General features: G+C 41.3%; 5 protein-coding genes across 7 annotated transcripts in view; 4 read left to right on the top strand and 1 right to left on the bottom strand.

Moving 5' to 3' along the window:
• The window catches only part of LOC103384526 (ER membrane protein complex subunit 3-like), a 629629-nt gene that overhangs the window by 371622 nt on the left and 237894 nt on the right, over nt 1–20113 (top strand). The gene's annotated exons all lie outside the window — the stretch shown is intronic.
• Nucleotides 263–3461, top strand: LOC103384484 (transcription factor HES-5-like). Its single transcript, XM_008318014.3, has 3 exons — nt 263–1789; nt 1908–2631; nt 3086–3461. The coding sequence occupies exons 1-2, from the start codon at nt 1529–1531 to the stop codon at nt 2352–2354; spliced, it is 708 nt and encodes a 235-aa protein (XP_008316236.2). The 5' UTR covers nt 263–1528; the 3' UTR covers nt 2355–2631; nt 3086–3461.
• On the top strand, nt 6872–9878 carry her12 (hairy-related 12). The gene is made up of 2 exons (XM_008318036.3): nt 6872–7426; nt 7538–9878. The coding sequence occupies exons 1-2, from the start codon at nt 7358–7360 to the stop codon at nt 7961–7963; spliced, it is 495 nt and encodes a 164-aa protein (XP_008316258.1). The 5' UTR covers nt 6872–7357; the 3' UTR covers nt 7964–9878.
• Nucleotides 9943–15355, bottom strand: tas1r1 (taste receptor, type 1, member 1). Its single transcript, XM_025059674.1, has 6 exons — nt 14780–15355; nt 14214–14529; nt 13362–14120; nt 13061–13279; nt 12791–12911; nt 9943–12344 (listed from the first exon to the last, which is right to left on the bottom strand). Exons 1-6 carry the CDS (start codon nt 14962–14964, stop codon nt 11419–11421), a joined length of 2526 nt encoding a protein of 841 aa, XP_024915442.1. The 5' UTR covers nt 14965–15355; the 3' UTR covers nt 9943–11418.
• The window catches only part of rprd1b (regulation of nuclear pre-mRNA domain containing 1B), a 4564-nt gene continuing 1370 nt past the window's right edge, over nt 16920–20113 (top strand). The window contains exons 1-7 of the mRNA XM_008318033.2: nt 16920–17597; nt 18281–18410; nt 18816–18949; nt 19172–19293; nt 19371–19497; nt 19672–19847; nt 20024–20109. Of these exons, the coding sequence (XP_008316255.1) occupies nt 17447–17597; nt 18281–18410; nt 18816–18949; nt 19172–19293; nt 19371–19497; nt 19672–19847; nt 20024–20109 (926 nt within the window). The 5' untranslated portion in view covers nt 16920–17446. The remainder of the gene's footprint in view (nt 17598–18280; nt 18411–18815; nt 18950–19171; nt 19294–19370; nt 19498–19671; nt 19848–20023; nt 20110–20113) is intronic.

The raw sequence follows: 20113 nt of genomic DNA, 5'->3' as shown, positions 1-20113 counted from the left end.
TGGGAGAGCTGGGGTCAGCCCCATCTTCTTGTGTGTGTGTGTGTGTGTGTGTGTGTGTGTGTTGGCAGAGAGAGGAAGGCAGGGAGGGAGGGGGAGTGGGTCAGTCAATCTTTGTGGGATGGGGCACACTTCCTTTGTGCCGGCGGCTCAGTGTCATTAACACTGAAGTGTGGGAAGCCCAGGACCACAGCAGCTCCCACGTTCCACACAGGCAGGAAGGGAGCGTGTGACTGAGACGTGGCCAGCAGCTCCCACCTGTGTGTGTGTGTGTGTGTGTGTGAGAGAGAGAGAGTGGGAGGTACAGTGCTCAGTGAGAGTGTGTCTGTCTGCCTGATGTGTGAACATGTGCCTGGAGTGTGGAGACTGTTGGGTGTTTACAGCTGTAACAGCTCAGAATCATGACAAACACCTTCAGATTACAGCCCACAGACTGGACTTCAAAAGACACTGTCTCCTTCACACGGCAGCCTCCGCTGTCGGTGCTGATTATTGGTTAATGGTTGGCTCTCAGCCAGAGACCCCATTGGGATTATCAGTGTATACTTGAAGTAAGCTAAGAACAAAACAAATCAGTAAGAAAATTAGAAAATGTGGAATTCTAAGATGGCTGTCGCTGCTCTGTCAAGTATAATCACATCGTTCATGTCTTCCTTCTGTTCTTTATTTCACACCTGGGCTGTTTGTATATATGTATGTATATATATGTTTCTCTGGGTGATGGTGACCTGTTTTATGAGGGACATTTAAAGTTTCATTTCATAGCTGTCGTTCTTCCACAAAGACAATTCCTGATCAACCTTCAAGTGGAAAATCCTCATTATTTTCAAAGCTCATTATGTATCCTTAACCCCTGAGTTTTTTAAGCTTCTTGATAACAGGTCACATCAAATACCTAAACCTTTGGCATGTAGAGTTTGTTTAGTTGTGAATCAGTATAAAATAAGTAGTTCTTTATTTATTTTATACCGTTGTTCTCCAGATCATCTGTATCTCCTGGCAGTAGTTATGAAGCTTTAGAAAAGAAAGTGACTTCAGACTTTAGCATTTTAGGTACAGCATTTCTGTACCTTATTCTCTTTCGTCCTCACACGTCATCAATATAATTTTTTTCTGTTCAATAATCAACCTCTGGAGCATCTCAACCGTTGCACGCCTGCGTGCTGACAGAAGGAAGTCTGCCGTGTCACCCTGGTGGAAGTGGCTGCGTGTTGATCTTTTCTAATGGCTGCCCCTCACTAATACCCACGTGTGCCTGGTGGCGGAGGCACTTTGTGCTCAATTACGAGGCGTTGGAGACGACACGACACAGCGGCATGCTTCCCTCTGGGGTCACCACTTTCCCATATCAACACAAGCATTGGGTCATAGTAGCCCAGCTATACGACTCCCCCACACTCTCACCCCCACCGGTGCCACCGCAGCCCCTCCACACCCTCCACCCTCGGGCTCTTTCTCTCGCAGTCTATTCCTCCACCTGCTCCCCGGAGACACACTCATTGTCCCCACGGCTATAAACACTTCATTGAGCATGTGGCAGCCCTGCGTTCCTCAAAGCCCTTCCCAGCGCTCCCATTGGCTCAGGGACTGTGAGAAACTCCAACAAGCCCAAGACCCACACATTCATATGGAGATTTGTGAGTATAAATACAGGGCAGGGGCAGAGAGGAAGGCAGCTCAGACTCAACTGGCTCTTCTACCCGAGCAGGACCTCTCTGACACTACAGCTATGGCACCGATCGTCTATGGACAAACAAGCTACTCCAAGGAGCACCTCACTCCTGCACATAAGGTAAATATCCTTTACAATCAAATCATTTTTTATGAAACACAGACCTTTGAAATTTAAAAAGAAAAACTTCTGCTGTTATTCAGGTGAATTAAATGTGTTTTCTTCTTGTTTCCTTCAGCTGAGAAAACCAATGGTGGAGAAACTGCGCAGAGACCGCATCAACACCAGCATCGAGCAGCTGAAGGCCCTGCTGGGTCCAGAGTTTCTCAAGCAACAGCCAGACTCCAAGCAGGAGAAGGCTGACATTCTAGAGATGGCTGTGTCATACCTGAAGAAATGGCAACAACAGAAGCAGCAGCAGCGTGTCAGCTTCACCCCTGGCATGAAGTCACCCAGTGATGGCTACACCCACTGTGTGCAGGAGGCCCTCACCTTCCTGTCTCACTGTGAGGTCCAAACCCAGGCTCACAGACGTCTGATCAGTCACTTCCAGGGCCTCCAGGCGTCTGGCAGCAGCAGCAGCAGCAGCAGCAGCTCCTCTCCTCCTGGTTCTCCTCTCCATCACCTCAGCTCCAGCACTAAAGGCATGAGCCCGGCTGGATGTGGTCTGTGGAGACCCTGGTAGAAATGGAGCTAAACGCTGAAAGACTCAGAACTACGTCTGTGAAGGTCATGGACCAAAGTTGTCGGACTCAATGGAGTCTATTATTATGGTTGGAGAGAATCCTCACTTTTGTTGAGGTTCTGGTTTAGAGTGTGCAGAGGTGGGCTGAGTGGAAGAACTCCAGTTCCTCTGAATATGTACACCAGGTGTACACACTTGATTCGATAAGTGATTTGGAGCAAGTATTTGTAAAATCTTCCTTTTGGAAGAATTCTGTTTGTTTTACAAACGTTACTAGGTGTAAAAACCCCCGCCCACACGTCTGATCAGCCACTCCCAGGGGCGCCAGGCGTCTGCCAGCAGCAGCAGCAGCAGCAGCAGCAGCTCCTCTCCTCCTGGTTCTCCTCTCCATCACCTCAGCTCCAGCACTAAAGGCATGAGCCCAGCTGGATGTGGTCTGTGGAGACCCTGGTAGAAATGGAGCTAAACGCTGAAAGACTCAGAACTACGTCTGTGAAGGTCATGGACCAAAGTTGTCGGACTCAATGGAGTCTATTATTATGGTTGGAGAGAATCCTCACTTTTGTTGAGGTTCTGGTTTAGAGTGTGCAGAGGTGGGCTGAGTGGAAGAACTCCAGTTCCTCTGAATATGTACACCAGGTGTACACACTTGATTCGATAAGTGATTTGGAGCAAGTATTTGTAAAATCTTCCTTTTGGAAGAATTCTGTTTGTTTTACAAACGTTACTAGGTGTAAAAACCCACATTGGGTGTGAAGTGTTATCATGTCTGAGACATTGTTTGACTAAAGTGTTTGAACCACTGTTTATCTGTGATACTGTGTATCACTCGCTGATGTGTTTCTTCAGTGGCTGTAACCAGCTCAAACTAAATGGATCCCATGGATCCAGACTTCCTGTAAATCTTGTTATGATTGTGTTCTACCGTGACCATCACCGTGGCCATTGTGTTCCTCCTGATGTCCTTACATGTTAACTGATGTATTTTTCCATCTTGATGTGAATGCCTTTTGTAAAGGAGTCTATGTTTTCTGCAATCTTTGTTCAAAGAAAGCTGTTGAATTGCTTCCATTGGAAGTTTGCCTTCGAACGTTTCAAACAAAATAAATGAAAAACTTCAACTGAAGTTTTCCAAATGAAAAAAAATCCTGCTTTATTGCTTTACTCTTTCTCTATTCAACAAGCTAGATATCTATCTAGATAGTGTCCAATGTCACTGTGGACCTAACTAACCATCAAACCGGACTTGGCTGACACCTCGAGGTCCATGGCCTTGATGCCATGGAGCCCACGGCCCACAGCCTAGATTAGGACACATGTTGTACTAGACCAGGGGTGTCAAACTCATTTTCACCAGGGGCCACATTAGAAATAGAGTTCCCATTAAATGGGCGGTTGTAAATGGAAGACTGTATAGATCAGGGGTCCCCAAACCCTGGTCTGAGGACCAGTACCAGTCCATTTGGTGCCGGGCTGCAGTGAGACAGTGAAAAAATCGACTTAATTTTTACTAATTTACTTCCTTCAAAGAAAATCCTGTCATATCCATTTACTTCCTTTATTTAAAGATATTCTGGCAATATTTTTAAATAATAGTTCATTCAGACTGATACAAACAGAATAGAGTCTCAAAGATGTTTTATTCTGAAAATGTAATGATCCTTAAATGCTCAATACTCAATACCGGTCCGTAGTAACAGGTGGTGATGTAACTACTTCCTAACAGACTAATACATGTTTCTGCAATTGTAAAACCTTTTTTTCAGGTTACGAAACTCTGTTGCATGGACTGGGGGCCACACAAAATGGCTTGGCGGGCCGCATTTGGCCCCAGGGCCTTGAGTTTGACACGTATGTACTGGACTGTTAGAATGTTTCGCACATTTTGTACAGAAACTGAAGGACTTTAGTTGTTTAGTTGTTACTATTTTAGTAGAAAACAATAGTGACAAGTTCAGTTGTGACAGAGTTTCAAAAAAATAAAAAATGAAAAAAAATCAGAGTCAACAAGAGTCAAAGAAGGTCTGTTTATGAAGGTATTATTCAACAGAAAAAATATGATTTTTTTTTTAGGTGGTGACACTGTTGAAAAGACACTGAGTTTAGTGGGTTGGGACTGAGTCCAGATTTGGACCGGGATGGACAGAGAGATGTGTTTGACCGTCCTGAAAACAGACATGATATGTAGCTGCTGAACAGGAGAAAAAGTAAAAGCTGCTGCTAGATTCAGGTGGAGCCAAACCACAGTGTAACTGTATCAGTGCCTCTAAACAGGCCAAACCACAATATCATCTAAACTGTTCCTAATAATCTGGGCAGGTTCAAAAAGAACAGAAATATGAGGAACACTTTTTGTTTTTCTTGAAAAGATTTGGAAAACTATCATTATCTAAGGGAATAATAAGTATTTAAAAATATTCATGTGGTTTAATGTATGATTCATATTATTTTCAAATACATTACGTATTTTGTTTCTGTTTAGATTTCGTTTAGTTTACATGAGTTGTAGCAGGAAGGTGTAACCGGATGAGAGCTGTGGCTAACTGTCTGTCTCTGTGACTGTGAGTGAACACCTGTGTGATGGATTATCATATCCATCTAACTACAGGTGGTTGGACTTGGTTTTTTTCTGTGTACACACATCATGAATTCCCTTTTTTATGATGCGTTGTTCCCACAGTGATCACTAACATTCCCTCTTATCTCACCTTCCAGGTGCACAGCTGCTTCGAAACCACTGAAACCACGGCTCTGTGGTGAGACAGTCCCTGCTCCACTTATGACACATGTCCCACTGCTGGCGTTGTGGTCGTAGCATGTTGTCTTGGACTTGAATTATGTCTCGAGTGCCACAAAAGTCTTTCATGACTTTGTGTGTGTGTGTGTGTGTGTGTGTGTGTGTACGGTGTGGGGAATGTGGCATGCCTGGGACTTTCTCAGGCTCCACTTGGACAGGCCAGATGGTCTGGCTGTTGCTGCCTCCCCTCCCCCTTCAACAGGAGATCAAACACCGTAGCTAATGTGATGTGTAACAAGACACACTTCTATTGTTCCTGTCTCAGGGCCAGTGAATAGGCGCAGAGTGTGGGAAACAGGAGATACCACACTCACAGAGCGATGGCTGATGGGAAGCCACAGGTCTGAACGATGGCCGAGACTTTATGGCAGGAATTCAGGGGCTCTCTCTCTCTGTCTCTCCCTCTCCCTCTCCCTCTCTCGGGGTGCTGGTGGGAGGAAAACTCATCTTCACACACACTTGTAGACAAAGACCCCCAGCAGCCGTGTAGTGCACACTAACGTTCAGAGGAGGCACAATTTCACACAAACACGTCGACAATGCCGTCAGCGGAGAGGGTAGATGACAAAGGCAAACGTGAACGTGACTTGACACAGTGACGCTTTGTGTCTTTTCACATGAATAAAGAGTTGGAAGAGCTGTTTACCCACAAACACACATCACACACAGTAAACACAGTGATTAGTGAAACACCCAGACGTTGGTGCCTTCATGGAGAAGCATCAACAAGCTGCACTACGAACCGGATTAGTATTACTGTTGTGACTTCAGTGACTTAATTAAAACTTTAATCACTCCTCTCAGCATTGAAATGACTGGCTGAACCAGTAAATTAAAAAAAAAAGTCAGTTCAGACCACAGTCGGACGCAATGCTCACTGCCAAGCAGTGAGGGCCAGTCCACTTGATTTTTTCCCAGATGGAGCGGGACACAGAGTTTCTGTTTGTCCTGCAACAAAAGATCAATTAACATTCCCAGTGGAGCATTGAGGAGTGACATGGCTTTTGTAGGTCATTTACCCTGATGTTGGGGATGGTGGGAAAGCAGAGATGGGACCAGTCACACTGTGGCCATGAGGCCGACTTCACATCTGGAGCCAGCCAGTGATGGAGGCCCTCAGAGGCACACTGCCAGCCCTGTCATAATGCCATTAACCTGACACTCATTTGACACAGTTCTCTTACAACAGGCCTCTGCACACCCTGAGGAGAACTAAGAACAGAGCTTATAATTAGATGCCTGAAGCCTTTTTATGTTTGTTTTTAAAGAACTCAACAGAACAAACAGATCTTTTAAAAATCAGTTTTAAGTTTTTGAACTCTGTGAAGGATGTCATCACCACCGACACAGTGGTCTGTCCTGTTAAATGAAAAATATCATTTCGAATGATGTTCTGACAGACATTTTAAAGCTGTTTTAGTTCAGGCTGTTACGGCATCCCACCTGTTTGTCCACCTCAATCACTTTATTGGTGTCAAAGTCCCACGACCCTGTTCAACCTAGAGATTCCAGCGGCAATATATGTAATATAAATGTGCATTTCTGTTCTCCGTGGTGTCCGAAGATAGACAACATAGACAACAAATGTACGAATTAATATATACATATATGTATAAATATATATCTACATATGTATGTAGATATATATATAGTATATGTATCTATATATCTTTGTAACTTGTTACTATTATATTCCTTGATATGTGTAAGTACTTTTTTTTCTTTTTCTTTTTTTTCTTTTTATCAATTTGTTTTTATTTTAGAGCATTAAACTTTGAAGAGAAAATTAAAGGCTCCAGTTACTTTTTACTGCTTTTTACTGCTGTCAAGCATTTGGTCCTTTATTGCCGTTTCCCGCCTTTGAAGACAGTACTCCTCTGTGTATATTACCTTTCTCTTTCAATTCTCAAAAGTCTACATTTTTAGATAAATCCCAGCGTAAATTCCTCTTGACAACACATTAATTACCTGTTGCTTATCTTGGGAAACACGCCGCACACAGATACATGGCCCCGTGAGTTATTGACATGTTCTATTGTTGCGCTGGGAGTCCCACAGGTCCGAGTGTGGGAACCCCAGCCCTGCCTCAGCCACAGGGCTTTGTCATGCTAATCAGCGGGTATAAAAAGAGGAGCTGCAGCTCCTTCGGGGCACATCACATCTCTCACTGCTGTCTAAAGGAAACAGCCCACCTGACTGCACAGACATGGCTCCCTGCTCTTCAAACTACTCCTCTGTGCAGCACATGAGGATTCCTGTCAGAGACAACCTCAAAGTAAGTTCAGGAGATCACTTCCAGTATATTCTGTGTCTACACTGTACAGTACAAATATCTGATCTGCAGAATTAGATCATGAACTTACCTTTCCTCTCTTCTGTTCCACAGCTCAGAAAACCCGTTGTGGAGAAGATGCGCAGAGATCGCATCAACAGCTGCATCGAGCAGCTCAAGACCATCCTGGAGAAAGAGTTCCACAAGCAGGAACCTAACTCCAAGCTGGAGAAGGCTGACATACTGGAGATGACAGTGAGCTTCCTGAGGCAGCAGCTCAAGCCCAGCCTCAGTCAGAGCGACTACAACCAGGGCTACTCTCACTGCTGGAAGGACTCTCTGCACTTCCTGTCTACTGTCTCCAACAGCACTGAAGCTTCCGTCAGTCCCCTGCAGAGCCTCCAACAGCAGCAGCAGCAGCAGCAGCAGCAGCAGCAGCAAGTCAAGCCCCATCAAGTCCAGAGATCCAGCAGCTCCACGCTCAGGTCTACCACACTACAGGAGACCAACAGCAGTAGCTCAGTGTGGAGGCCCTGGTAGAGACACTGTCAAAGAGAGACACTTGAGGGTACCACTGTTGTCCCTCACTATGTAGGAAATATTTTTCCAGCCTGCTCATTTCTGGTGGGTTTCACTTATTGTCTCATCACATTGATGGACAACGTAGCAAAAGCGAAAGGCTGTTGTGTATTTGAGGATCGTCCTGCTTTGTTTTGATCTGTTTGGTTTTGAAGCTGGAGGTTGATTTTAAGTGATGATGGTTGAGTCAAATCATTTTATTTAAGATACTTTTTTTTTACTCCAGTGGAGTTTGATCTGTGGACTCATGCTCGATAAGACAGCACATACAGTTTATACTGTCAATTTGACTTACTGTGTTTTACCGACAAGCTGCAGTTGTTGAGAATATTTCTCTTCTGTTCTGATTTATCTATGCCAAATTCACTGGGTATAAGTGATGATGCGTGTGTTCGGACGAGTGAGTGTGTATGTGCGTGCAAGAGAAAGAGAGATAGTAAATGTAATTATACAGCTCATGTTTATTTTTATTGCTTTTAATGCATTTTGGCTCTTAAAACATGTTGCTAATATTTGTATGACAATTAATAATGAATAAAACGATGCAATCACTACAAAAGTTCCTTTTTTCCATTTTTCACCAACCATACTGACCATCAGCAGCCTTATTTTCCTTCAGAATATCTAAAGACCAAGGGCGTAGAAGTGGGCATGGATGCTCATATCCAGCCACTACTGCGTAGTCACTATCCATACAATCGCTGTCCGTACTGTTTAGATAATGATTATGGCACACAAAGGGTTAACAGTCGGTAAACACTAGATGCCCCGCCTCTCGCTTAAATATCGCTCTCATTTGCCCTGCCGCTACAGGTCGTCCCTTCTGTCACTCAATCTTCTTTCCCTTCTCGATGAACGGAACCGGAAACAGCAACCGTGTGTAAGTTGCTAACATGTTCGGTATTTTTCTTCCTGGGTGAGGGCAGTTAGACGGAGTTCTATATCAGTGGTGTTATTTACATTGACATTTGCGTGTTTGGTGATCAATTACTTCAAGGGTATATAACTGTAGAGGCTCAACAAGCCATTGAATAAAATACAATATTTATTGCCAATGAGATATACTTTATCGCTATTTTAGTGCAGCTGTTTAAAAAACAAAGGAAATCTGTAAAGAAAAGGGGGGGGGATTTGACAATGCAATGCACAAAACAAACAACTAGAATAGTTAATTATTTACTATAGAAATAATCTATAAAAGTCTGGAGTTTAATGATGTCCCTCACTTCTGACTGGCAGGTGGACACAGGTTAGACCCAAGTTTTTGCACAAACTTCCAGGTGTTCTATACATTTTTTCACTTCAAAAGCTAACAACATGTACACATCTATTCATCCAATCCACAGTTTGACATAAAGCAAATCAAATTATCCATGAATTAAATCTACTATTACCCATCTTTATTAATTATAGCTGCATTTTAGAAATCCCTTTTCATAGAGAAAGTCCACAACAGGGGAAAAGTCAATAGTACTACACTGGTGTGAAAAAGTTATTTGGTACACATTTAGTTTATCTAATAGTATTTGGTGATAGTTTCTGGGTCAAATATAAAGCTTCAGGCCCTGAAGGCATGATTAATGAATTTGTCTTAATTCCATTTCTAGAAACAAAGATTTTATTTGAAATCTGCCAATTTGTACTTTTTTTTTTTAAAGCGCAAGTAAAATTTCAAACATGCCCAACACGAAATCAGACACACAATAACAAGTACCATGACTTTAACCCAATGATAACCCAAATACAAAATCCAGTTCTTTATCTTCACTTTAGGACCACAGTCTTTGTCCCAGTGGACACATTAGTCCCTATGAAAGCTTTCAGGTTAAAGTGCGTGCGTACACACACACACACAGAGACATACGCATGCACACACTCACACCCTCTCAGTGCTGCTGTCGGCTGCTGTTGTTGTCCCAGATGAAAAGACCTTTTGTAGCTGAGAGGTCAGAGCTATTGACCAGCAAATGTGTGAGTAGAATCTGAGCGTGGCTTTCCCACAGTCCCTGTGTCCACTCACAGCCCTAACACTCCTGGTCAACAGTTGAAGTGTGCCACGGATGAACAAGCAGGACTTTTGTTGTCAGCACACCAACCACCAGGACTGAGTTTGAACCAGTTTTGTTTCAACAGAAACATTGATATGTAAAGTTTGTAAAGTCATCTTTCTCAGAATTTATTTATAGCACATAAAAAAACAGGAGCAACAACAATGTTACAAGCTGTTAAACAGCTGCTGGAGTCAGTGATCTCCCATTGCATCATTGATTAATTAAGCATCAGTATCATTTAATGTAGTTCAAAATAGGAAATAACTCTGATAGAAAAAATGTGATAGAACCAAACTTGAACAGAACACCTCAAAAGATTGAAGAGATTGGGAATTCTTCCTAAATGTTAACCTCGTGAGTGCCTCACAAATCTGAATCTCTTTACTGCTGTAATTGACACTCCCTCTCAGTGCTACCTATTACATTTAACCTTATCATGAAGTGTTCCCTGGGTGCACATCAGCTGCTGTGTGTAATTAGTAACTGCAGTGTGTGATAAGCAGCAGTGTCTGATGATAAGACCCTGACAGCATATCATTCGTGGTGTGATATAAATCTGGAGGATGGTTTTATCTCTGCTGCTCAGGCTGTGGTCGTCCTCACCTCTCAGTTATTGATGTGTCCTCCTGTTGTCACAGCTCTTTGTGATGCTAATATAAACCATTAAAATAGAGTGTCTCCTCCACGCATATCTCTCCGTTCAGTATCATCTAGAAAAGGCATTTCTTATCACAACCATATGTTCAATCTGGCTTCGTGCTCCATCAATAACTTTTCTACTGAAACCAATAAATGTGTTTTCCATACATTACCGTAGTAGTTTCTGAATTATTTTAGCATACACCGTTAATAGTAATTTATTTTGGGTACTGACAGAAGACGTAGCCTTGCAGAGAGAAGGTCACTGTTGTTATTTAGTTTAATCCCCAGATATTCTATTCTTTACAAGGAAACTTGCAATTTCTCCCTGTGTGTGTGTTCGGGCTTTCTCCAGGTATAGTGTATTCAGTGCACAGTAGTACAGCAGCTTCACCACTACAAAATATCATGTTTCTAAAAAATCTAAATGGACACAAATTTCCATTTGTCAGTTTTACTTACTGTTTCCGTAGTGTTTTAACTATATTCTAGTCTATTTATTATTCTTGTTCACTGTTTATTGTTTTAATATCCTGGTCCCAGAAAAACATTTTTGTTTGGGCATATTTTGGTGTTACAAGAAAAATCATTGAATCCTTATCTCCCACAGATGCCTCCATATTTTTATATGAATTATATCGGGGATTTTATTGTATAACAAACATTATTTTAGCTAAAGTTTATATATATCCACATTCTTTACATTAAATTAGGGTATGGTATCTTTCACTGTTTGCTCATTGTGTACATCTGAATGCAGTTCTGGAAATGTGCAGTAGTGTTCATTTGTGGTTTCAGGACAATGATATATATTTTGGGGAGGAAGTACCCTCCAAGCAGAGCCAGGACGCTGAAGAGGATAGCAAACACGTGAGCAGCCATAGTGAATGGACCTCTGCTGATAAGGTACAGGGTGAAGAAACTCATCCAGGAGATCATGTACACCATGAGGCTAAAGGTGACACACTTGGCTTCGTTGTAATTTGCTGGGAGGTCTTTTCCCATGTAGCTAAAACAGAAGCTGAGGGCGCTGAGCAGAAAGACATAAGCCAGCTCCAGCATAGAGCCTGGTGCCAGAGTGTTGCTGCACTCCAGGATGATTGAGTCTTTGTAGAAGTTAAGATCCTGAGAAGGCTTCGGGGGGTTAAGGGCCTCGCGGAGAGCAGAGATTAACAAGATGACGACAGACATTAGGAATATGGTGATCTCTGGCCCGGGCTTCTTGGCCCATTTGTCGTAGGCTGGTGGCAGTTTGGATGCAAATTTAAAAATGCAGACAACCTGGAGGGAGCGCACAGTGATGCACGCCAGGCACACGGTGAAGCTGACGATGAATAGGGGCTGCTTCAGGATACATGCCAGAGAGGACGGTGGGCCAAAATGGCATAAAGAGCTGAGGGTGGCAGCGGTCAGAGCTGCCAGCATAAGGAGGCAGGTGCGGCCTCCGGCGGACTTAGCCACAGGCGTGTTAAGGTTAACCAGCAGGATGACTGCAAAGCTGAGGGTCATGAGAAGACAGGTGGCCAGAAAGAAGAGCAGGGCGATGGAGAGGGGGGCGTCCCAGGCCAGCAGCAGGACCGTTCTATTCAAACAGTGGTCGCTGATCGGTGGAGACCACTGTTCTGGCAGACACGGTTGGCATATAGTTGGGTCTGAAATGATATTTATAAAGAAACAAACATGTGCAGTTACTTTATATTGTGTACACAGTGGTGTTTTTAATTATATTTTAAATTGTTCAAATCAAATTGAACTTTGGAAGATAAATTACAACAGCGAAATTTGTTTATTTTTTTCAAGAACATGCTGTTAGGCATAGTGTTGTAACATCACAGCAAAGCGTTGGTGTTGTACGCCATCTGCTGGTTAACTTTACACATAGCAACTCACAAGGGTAAAATCCGGAAAATGTCTTATTTTCTTCTCATTAAGAATCTCACATGGTAAAAGACCTGGTAAGTCATCAGTCAACTACAGGATATCATGTCTTACACATTAAATATTCTCAGGTAAATCATAATCATCATGTCTGATTTGGTTTACTGCACCAGGATTATCTATATATATAGTATTTGACTTTTTTGTGCTGTTATTTTACCACTCATATTGAGAAATGTGGCAGCAGGACAGGGCTGGCAGCTGAAGCAGCAGTTGTGTTGCCCTGTCAGCAGCCTCTTGTGGCCCCTGGGGCAGGGAGGAGAGCAGATCGACAGAGGCACCTACGTGACAGCAACACAGTTTGGGACATAATAAAAAATCATTGCATTCAAATGTGTAACCTCTGTCCTGAACAAACGTGTAACACAAAAAGAGTTGATTTCAGACTCATTGGTTTAATGTTACTGATAATTCTCCACAGTGTTCTTACTGATTCTGACTCTTCGGCATTATGCCACTCAATCTGAGTGTCATCCACTGTGAGCCTAAGAGAATCTCCCTGGAAAGATCCCACCACTCTGAGAGTCCAGACGGCCTTTCTCCAAACCCAGGTAACAATGTTATACTCTGAGTTTGGATCACCGTTCTCATCAAAATCCACAAAGCTTTCGCCTAGGGAGAATTGAACTTTCTTCAGCCAGAAAAGAAGCTACAGAAGAAGGAAAAAACAAAATTGGTAGATCACAGTAATGCTGTCATTTTGACAACAGGATCTGGGTTCTCCAGCTTACCTCCCTTGAATGCACCTTTCTATGCTGGCACACTTCAGAGTTACAGCGGAGGGCCTGGTGTAGAGCATGGGCAACGGCGTAAACTGCTTTATACACATTGAAGGAAGAGTTGATGTCATATTGCTCCAGTGAGAAGTTATTTCTGGCCAAGCTGTAGAGGTCTGTACTTTGGAGACAGTCGTTATCTGAGATTGAGGTCTTCTGGGTGTCAGTGTGCTGCAGTGAAGCCTGAACTACTTTTTTGCTGAAGTCCTCAAAACTAGAGAAAACTACAGATTTGATGGAGACCCCGATCACTGTGCCAATAGTGTGAATGCCTGGTATCCCTGAGATCAGAGTGGCCACAGACCAATCCTCTGTCCCTATCCATACTTTACCTGTCACATTACGCTCAACAACATATGGAAAAAAGCCACTGAGTTTGGACTTGCTAGAAAAGACTACTATAGTGTTGACCTTTGTCTTCAGTATGTTCTCCACCATGTTTCTCATGGTCTGAACCGTGTCAGCTTTAAGTGATGGGATGACTCCTTGATACGCAATGCAGATTCCATACTCTGGTGCCTGTTTGGAAAGACTCTGCATGCCTGTTAGGCCATAGGCGTTGTCACTTCCCAAGAGAGCAACCCATGTCCATTTGTAACGAATCAGAAGCTGGATCATAGCATGGACCTGGTTCTTGTCACTGGGGATTGTGCGTAAAAAGGCAGGGTAAAGGATCTTGTTGCTGAGCAATTCGTTTGTTGCTTCATAAGAGATCTGAAAATAAACAAAGATGATTTAGAACAAGGCCACAGTCTTCTCAGTAGACTTAACGATGGTCATATTTCCTTCACAGATATAAGAGCATACTTGTGGCATGAGATAGACCCCCAGCAAAGAAGCAGGGGTAAATGTTTTGCTGCTGCTGTCTGGCCCAATCACTGCCACTGCTTTGTTGCTGTAGCCTGAGTCTTCTTCTATCCCAGGTGTGGAACTGTTCTGGGTCTGCTGTTGTAGCAGCTCCAGTGAGGCCAGGATACTGGCTGCCACAGAGCAGATGTCGTACATCTGGTAGCCCAGCTTCACTCCTGGTAAAAGATGATGTGGACCACTGCGATTGTTGATCTCCTCAACAGCAAACCTCATTGCTTGCATCAGATGATACCCATGGCTGTTAGGTGTGCCTCTAGAAAAAGAACAAAAAAAGTGGCTAAAAGTATTGATACAGATGCTGTTTCAAAGTTCATGTAATTTAATGTACATTTAATGTTCATTCACATTGACAATAAGCTCAGTGAATTAAAAAAAAGAGTCAATTAATATTAGCTACTAATTTAACAAAAGTGCTTGATGAAATAGTTGCTTAATACAGTCCATACATTCAACCTATGGTAATATGCAGTACCATAGGTTACATTACCACACACTGAACTCACTCATTACAAAGACCCAGAGCTGGTGTATCACCACTTGGTTCATCTGCGTAGTGGAGAGGAAACAGTCCAGCGATGGAGAAGTTGCCCTGCAACTGTAACCCTTGCCCCTGAGAGATGACATACATTTCTGCATCAGTTTTCTGCACACTAAGACAGCCTAGGAAAAGAAACAATTTACTTAACATAGCTATCAATCTTCCTTCGCCACGTGTCAGAGATACTCTTATTCAGCTGCGACAAAGTGTGGCTCATGAAATGAACTGTAGGCTGTATTTGAAAAGTGTGAAGAAGCAGAGGGAGTAATGAGAGGATGTCACCTTTACATCTTTCCCGGAATGTTGGTTGACAGAATGAATATTTGCATGTGTGATTTGTTTGTGTGAGTGTAGAGTTTACCCCGTATTAAAATAAATGGCCTCTAGCGCAACACAGCAAATATGTGCCAAGCCCCTAGTTTCAAATGACTATAATGAATTATACTGAATATGATTATCTAAATATTATTTTTTCTTAAAGAAAAACATCTCTTACTAAATTATGTGGTGTAATATTTTTTAATTATCTATGTATGTATGTATAGATAGATAGATAGATAGATAGATAGATAGATAGATAGATAGATAGATAGATGGCACTTTTTATTAATATATATATACATATATATACTATATTATAATAAACTATGAGAATAATATATCAATAAGTATTACAGGAAAGTAAAAGTTAAAAAAAAATATTATTTGTATATATTTATATTTTTTGTTATAATTGTTTTAATTATTTAATTATTTACTTGAGGGCCAACAGCCTCCACTGTGATATTACAATTATTATTACGCAACAAAACAAACACAATGAGCTGTAACTAATTTTTATTAAAATTACAATCTATTCAGAATATAACAGAGTAATAATGATTTATTCAATAATTACAAATTAGAGTAAGGTCTGCTATGTGTCCAACAGGATTCATATTTAACTAATGGTCGTCCTATTATGATACATTTACTGCATATCTTTGTTGTGAGAAGGGTCTCACTGTGTGGCCAACTTTGCATTCTGGTTGATATTTGAGGCTCATTTTGTTAAACCCACCTGTTGTACAAACTAACATACAATTTGCCTGATGCTTACCTGCATCCAAACCAAAACCCATTGTTTTGACAGCAATACAGTGCATTTTTTCTACCACAGTGTTGTGAAGGCAAATAAACATGTAAATGTTTTTCTTATGATTGCTGATCATTTGCCTTGTTAATGTTTTCTGTGCTTATTGAACTGCCAAAAAGGATTTGTTATTAACTTGTTATTATAATTTGAACTCAAATGTCATTTATCTAGTGTAATTGAAACTTACTTTTTATATTTGTCAACAATTATTTTTAAGCCTCTTGATTTCATTTCAGGTGTATATTTAAACCAATAAAATAATGGTAAGGGTCTTCATCGGCTATACTGTAGATTCTGGAAGACAAAGGGTAAAGAATGTGTAAAACATGTAAAATAAAATAAATATGTCAGAGTTTTGAGCAGGAGATATTTAACATTTGAATAAATAGTTTTCCAGGATTTATTAATATGTAGAAGGATATAAACCAAAAAGAAAAAACGGTTAACAATTACTTTATACTAAGAGGTTATATTTATACACAGATGACATAGATGCTATGTCTATCCAATACGTTTGGCACTGTATCCATAGATATCATAATTGTATACAATTTTTATATTGAATTTTAAATATAGAAGATCCATCCATCCATTTTCATCCGCTTATCCGTTACCGGGTCGCGGGGGCAGCAGTCGCCACCCAAATCACATTGCACCGCACCAACCCCCCAAACTTTCCTGCAGGTGGTGAGTCCACTGGAAGGTACCAACCGCCCTAACCGGGATTCGAACTTGCCCAGGAGGTGAATCCTGGGGATTTTATAACTTTTAAGAGCACATTGACGTGGGTGGATGAAAGAAAATTTACATTTTGTGAGTGGTCACTGTTTTAAGATATATTTTTTAGGGTAGATTTGAAATTGAAAACACTGAAATTAGATTAAAAAACAATTACCAATGCGTGTATTTTATTAGTAAAATATTATTCGTATCTGTGTCGCTTTGTGTTACGTCACAGTTGTGCGACGCACATGTTGAGGTGAAAGTGCAAGGCGGCCATTTTTTTTCAAATAATCTATCTGCCGTCTGAGAGAGGCGGGAGCAAGCTGCGCGTTTCAGCGGCACATCTGAACATTTTTATTGACTTTGGTGCAATAAACAAACACCGAGAACTGTGAGGGAGAACGTCCGTGTATTTGGACTCTGTTTGAGTCGGAGGTTTAGTTCTTCGCTGCTCTGTCAGCAGACGGCTGATTAGCTCCCAGTGCTAACGTTCACCTCGGCTGTAAACAAACTCTGCAGACAGTGAAGAGACGGTGGTCAGTAAACAGCGAACCCTGTGCAGCTGCAAATCGAAACCAAGCCATAGAAAAGGCATACACCGGCGAGTGTGAGTGGACAACGACAAGCAGGTTCGGTACAAAAAGTCCGGATGTTTTCGACCCAACTTTAGTTTTTGATGACAGCGCGAGTTTCACTAAAGTAGCTCGGAGCTCAGTCGCTTCAGGGTCAGGTCTAATACCTTGACACCTCAACCCACGCTGATACCCCGGCGGCATGTCGTCATTTTCGGAATCAGCTCTGGAGAAGAAGCTGTCGGATCTGAGCAGCTCACAACAGAGCGTCCAGACTCTCTCTTTGTGGATCATCCACCACCGAAAACATTCGGGCCTGATCGTTAAAGTTTGGCACCGAGAGCTGAAAAAGGGTAAGCAGACCTGTCCCTGGTTTTCTGTTTCTAATAAATGATGCTGAAAGTCCTGTAGATTATGAAGAACTCAATAGGATGCTGTACTTGTGTTACAAAACTTTAAAAGGATACAGTGATTGTAAATAATTATACTCTAAACATTAGTTGCTGACCAGTTTGTGTGCTAAATTCAAATACTCAAAAGTCACATTGCACCTTAATTATACGTTTCTGAGTTTAGACAATAAGTTAGGGCAAGTCTCTTTTTTTTATCAAAGGTAGTAAAAATTGAAGTTGCCCAATCAACAGTTATTGTTTAGCATTTTATAGATGGGATTGAAAGGTACAAAGATTTGCATGAAATCTTCAGCCCATTATAAAAATCTATGTTAAAAAAACTTAAATGTAAGTAAAGCATTGAACTAAAATAGTCTTTTTATCAAGATATTGTTGTCTACATTGGAAAAATAATTTAGATAATTTAAGAAAAAAAATACACAATTTAACATTGATTATTTTATTCACCTTTTTTGTGTGTATCTTTATACTAGATTTATATAGTGATTAGATACTATTTATATTTTAAAAAATCAGAGTGGGTTGATCATTTTATTCATATTCTCAATGGATTATCTATGGCATATTTGACAGATACGTAGATTTATGTGTCGAATATATACTGTTTTCTTCTTGTTGTGCAGCTAAAAGCAACAGGAAGCTGACCTTCCTGTACCTGGCCAATGATGTCATTCAGAACAGTAAGAAGAAAGGACCAGAGTTCGCCAAAGACTTTGAATCTGTCCTCGTCGATGCCTGTTCCCATGTTGCCCGGTAGAAAAGAACAATTTACAAATGCTCTCAGACTTGCATTCTTTAATAAACATGTTTTCATTTGTAAAAAGTCTTTTGCTTTGTAAATAACTTCACAAAAACCTGCTCTAACGGAAGTTTCTTGATGTTTGTGATGTTATTTTCTAGGAGAATACTAATAATTAAAAAAATGATAGTGATATATTGTATCAAATTGGTGTCAACTAACTTTTTTATTATTTTATTAATTTTAAACTTGAATAAAAATATCTGTCAAATGTAATGTAATGAAACTTACATCAGGAGCAAAATTCCCTGATTTATGATTTTTTTTTTTTAAAGTATAAAATGTCTTCTGTTGAATGAGTTGTCTTGTTATTATCAAATGTTTCCAGTTTTAAACTGTCCTCTAATTCTTTTAAACAGTGAAGCCGATGAGGGATGTAAAAAGCACATGGAGAGACTCCTGAACATTTGGAAGGAGAGAAGCCTCTACAGAGGGGACTTCATCCAGCAGCTCAAACTGGCCATTGAAGACACTAACAGCCCCAGGCTGTCAGGTTGGAATGTTTTAAAATTATGTTCTCCTTCTGAAATGTTTCTAAAGTGTTGTTATGAGTCAAGCAGATATTTCTTAGCAAGCACGCTCAAATATACTTTGTTTATAAAATGTCAGTATTGCTGGTTTGATTATGATAGGAGAGACTTTTCATAGTAGGATTACTAACATACATTTGTGGCTTTGACTTCCTTTCTGACTTTGTTCTGTGATCTCCAAACAGTAGAAGAAAAGAAGCCAGTAAAACGCAGCTATCAGAAGGTCCATGATGACGAAGATGATGAAGATGATGACTATAGAAGCCACATCTCCCCTCACAGCACAGATGCCTCTGCTGCCCAGCTGGTAAGGCAGGAGTTTTATCTGTTTTACATAGTTCCACGGTTTAGTTTTTTTTTTCTAACTGCTCTGTATTTATGCAGACCGAAGAGCTGGTGAAGGCTCTACAGGACCTGGAGAACGCAGCTTCAGGTGACGCGGCTGTTCGTCAGAGAATCGCTTCTCTGCCGCAAGAAGTCCAGGATGTTTCTCTGCTGGAGAAGATCACAGGCATGTCAATGTAGCTCGATCATGAAGCTTGTGCTTATTTAGAATACACTACATATCTGAATTTTGTGATGTTTCTGTTGTTCTGCTCTATTAAGATTTTAGAATACATTTGTTTTCTCTGTCATCACCAAATTGCTTTAATGAAAGTTCACATATATTTTTACTGTGTTTTAGACAAGGAAGCGGCAGACAAACTGTCAAAGACTGTAGATGAAGCCTGTTTACTCCTAGCAGAGTATAACGGCAGGCTGGCTGCTGAGCTGGAGGACCGTAGGCAGCTGGCGCGCATGCTGACTGAATACATCGGCAGCCAAAAGGAGGCGCTGGTGGAAAGAGAGAAGAAACTAGACGTAAGACGCCACCATTGTCTTTTCAACATGTTATGAATACATTTTTACTTTTTATTTGTAGGAATTAAAAGAGAGCTGGGGTTGTAACTGAGAAGACATTTTGTAATTAGGACTTTTGTTGACCAATAAATCACCAAACAAAAACTGTTTTTATATTGTTCTTTATTCTTTTGCAGGAATACAAGCAGAAATTGGCTAGAGTGACTCATGTGAGGAAAGAGCTCAAGTCACATATCCAGAGTCTCCCTGACCTTTCACTCCTGCCC

The sequence above is a fragment of the Cynoglossus semilaevis genome, chromosome 10 (genome assembly GCF_000523025.1).
Source record: "Cynoglossus semilaevis isolate Cse_v1.0 chromosome 10, Cse_v1.0, whole genome shotgun sequence".
Taxonomy (NCBI): domain Eukaryota; kingdom Metazoa; phylum Chordata; class Actinopteri; order Pleuronectiformes; family Cynoglossidae; genus Cynoglossus; species Cynoglossus semilaevis.
Note: the sequence above shows the minus strand (reverse complement) of the source record. Positions and strands in the feature narration are given on the sequence as shown.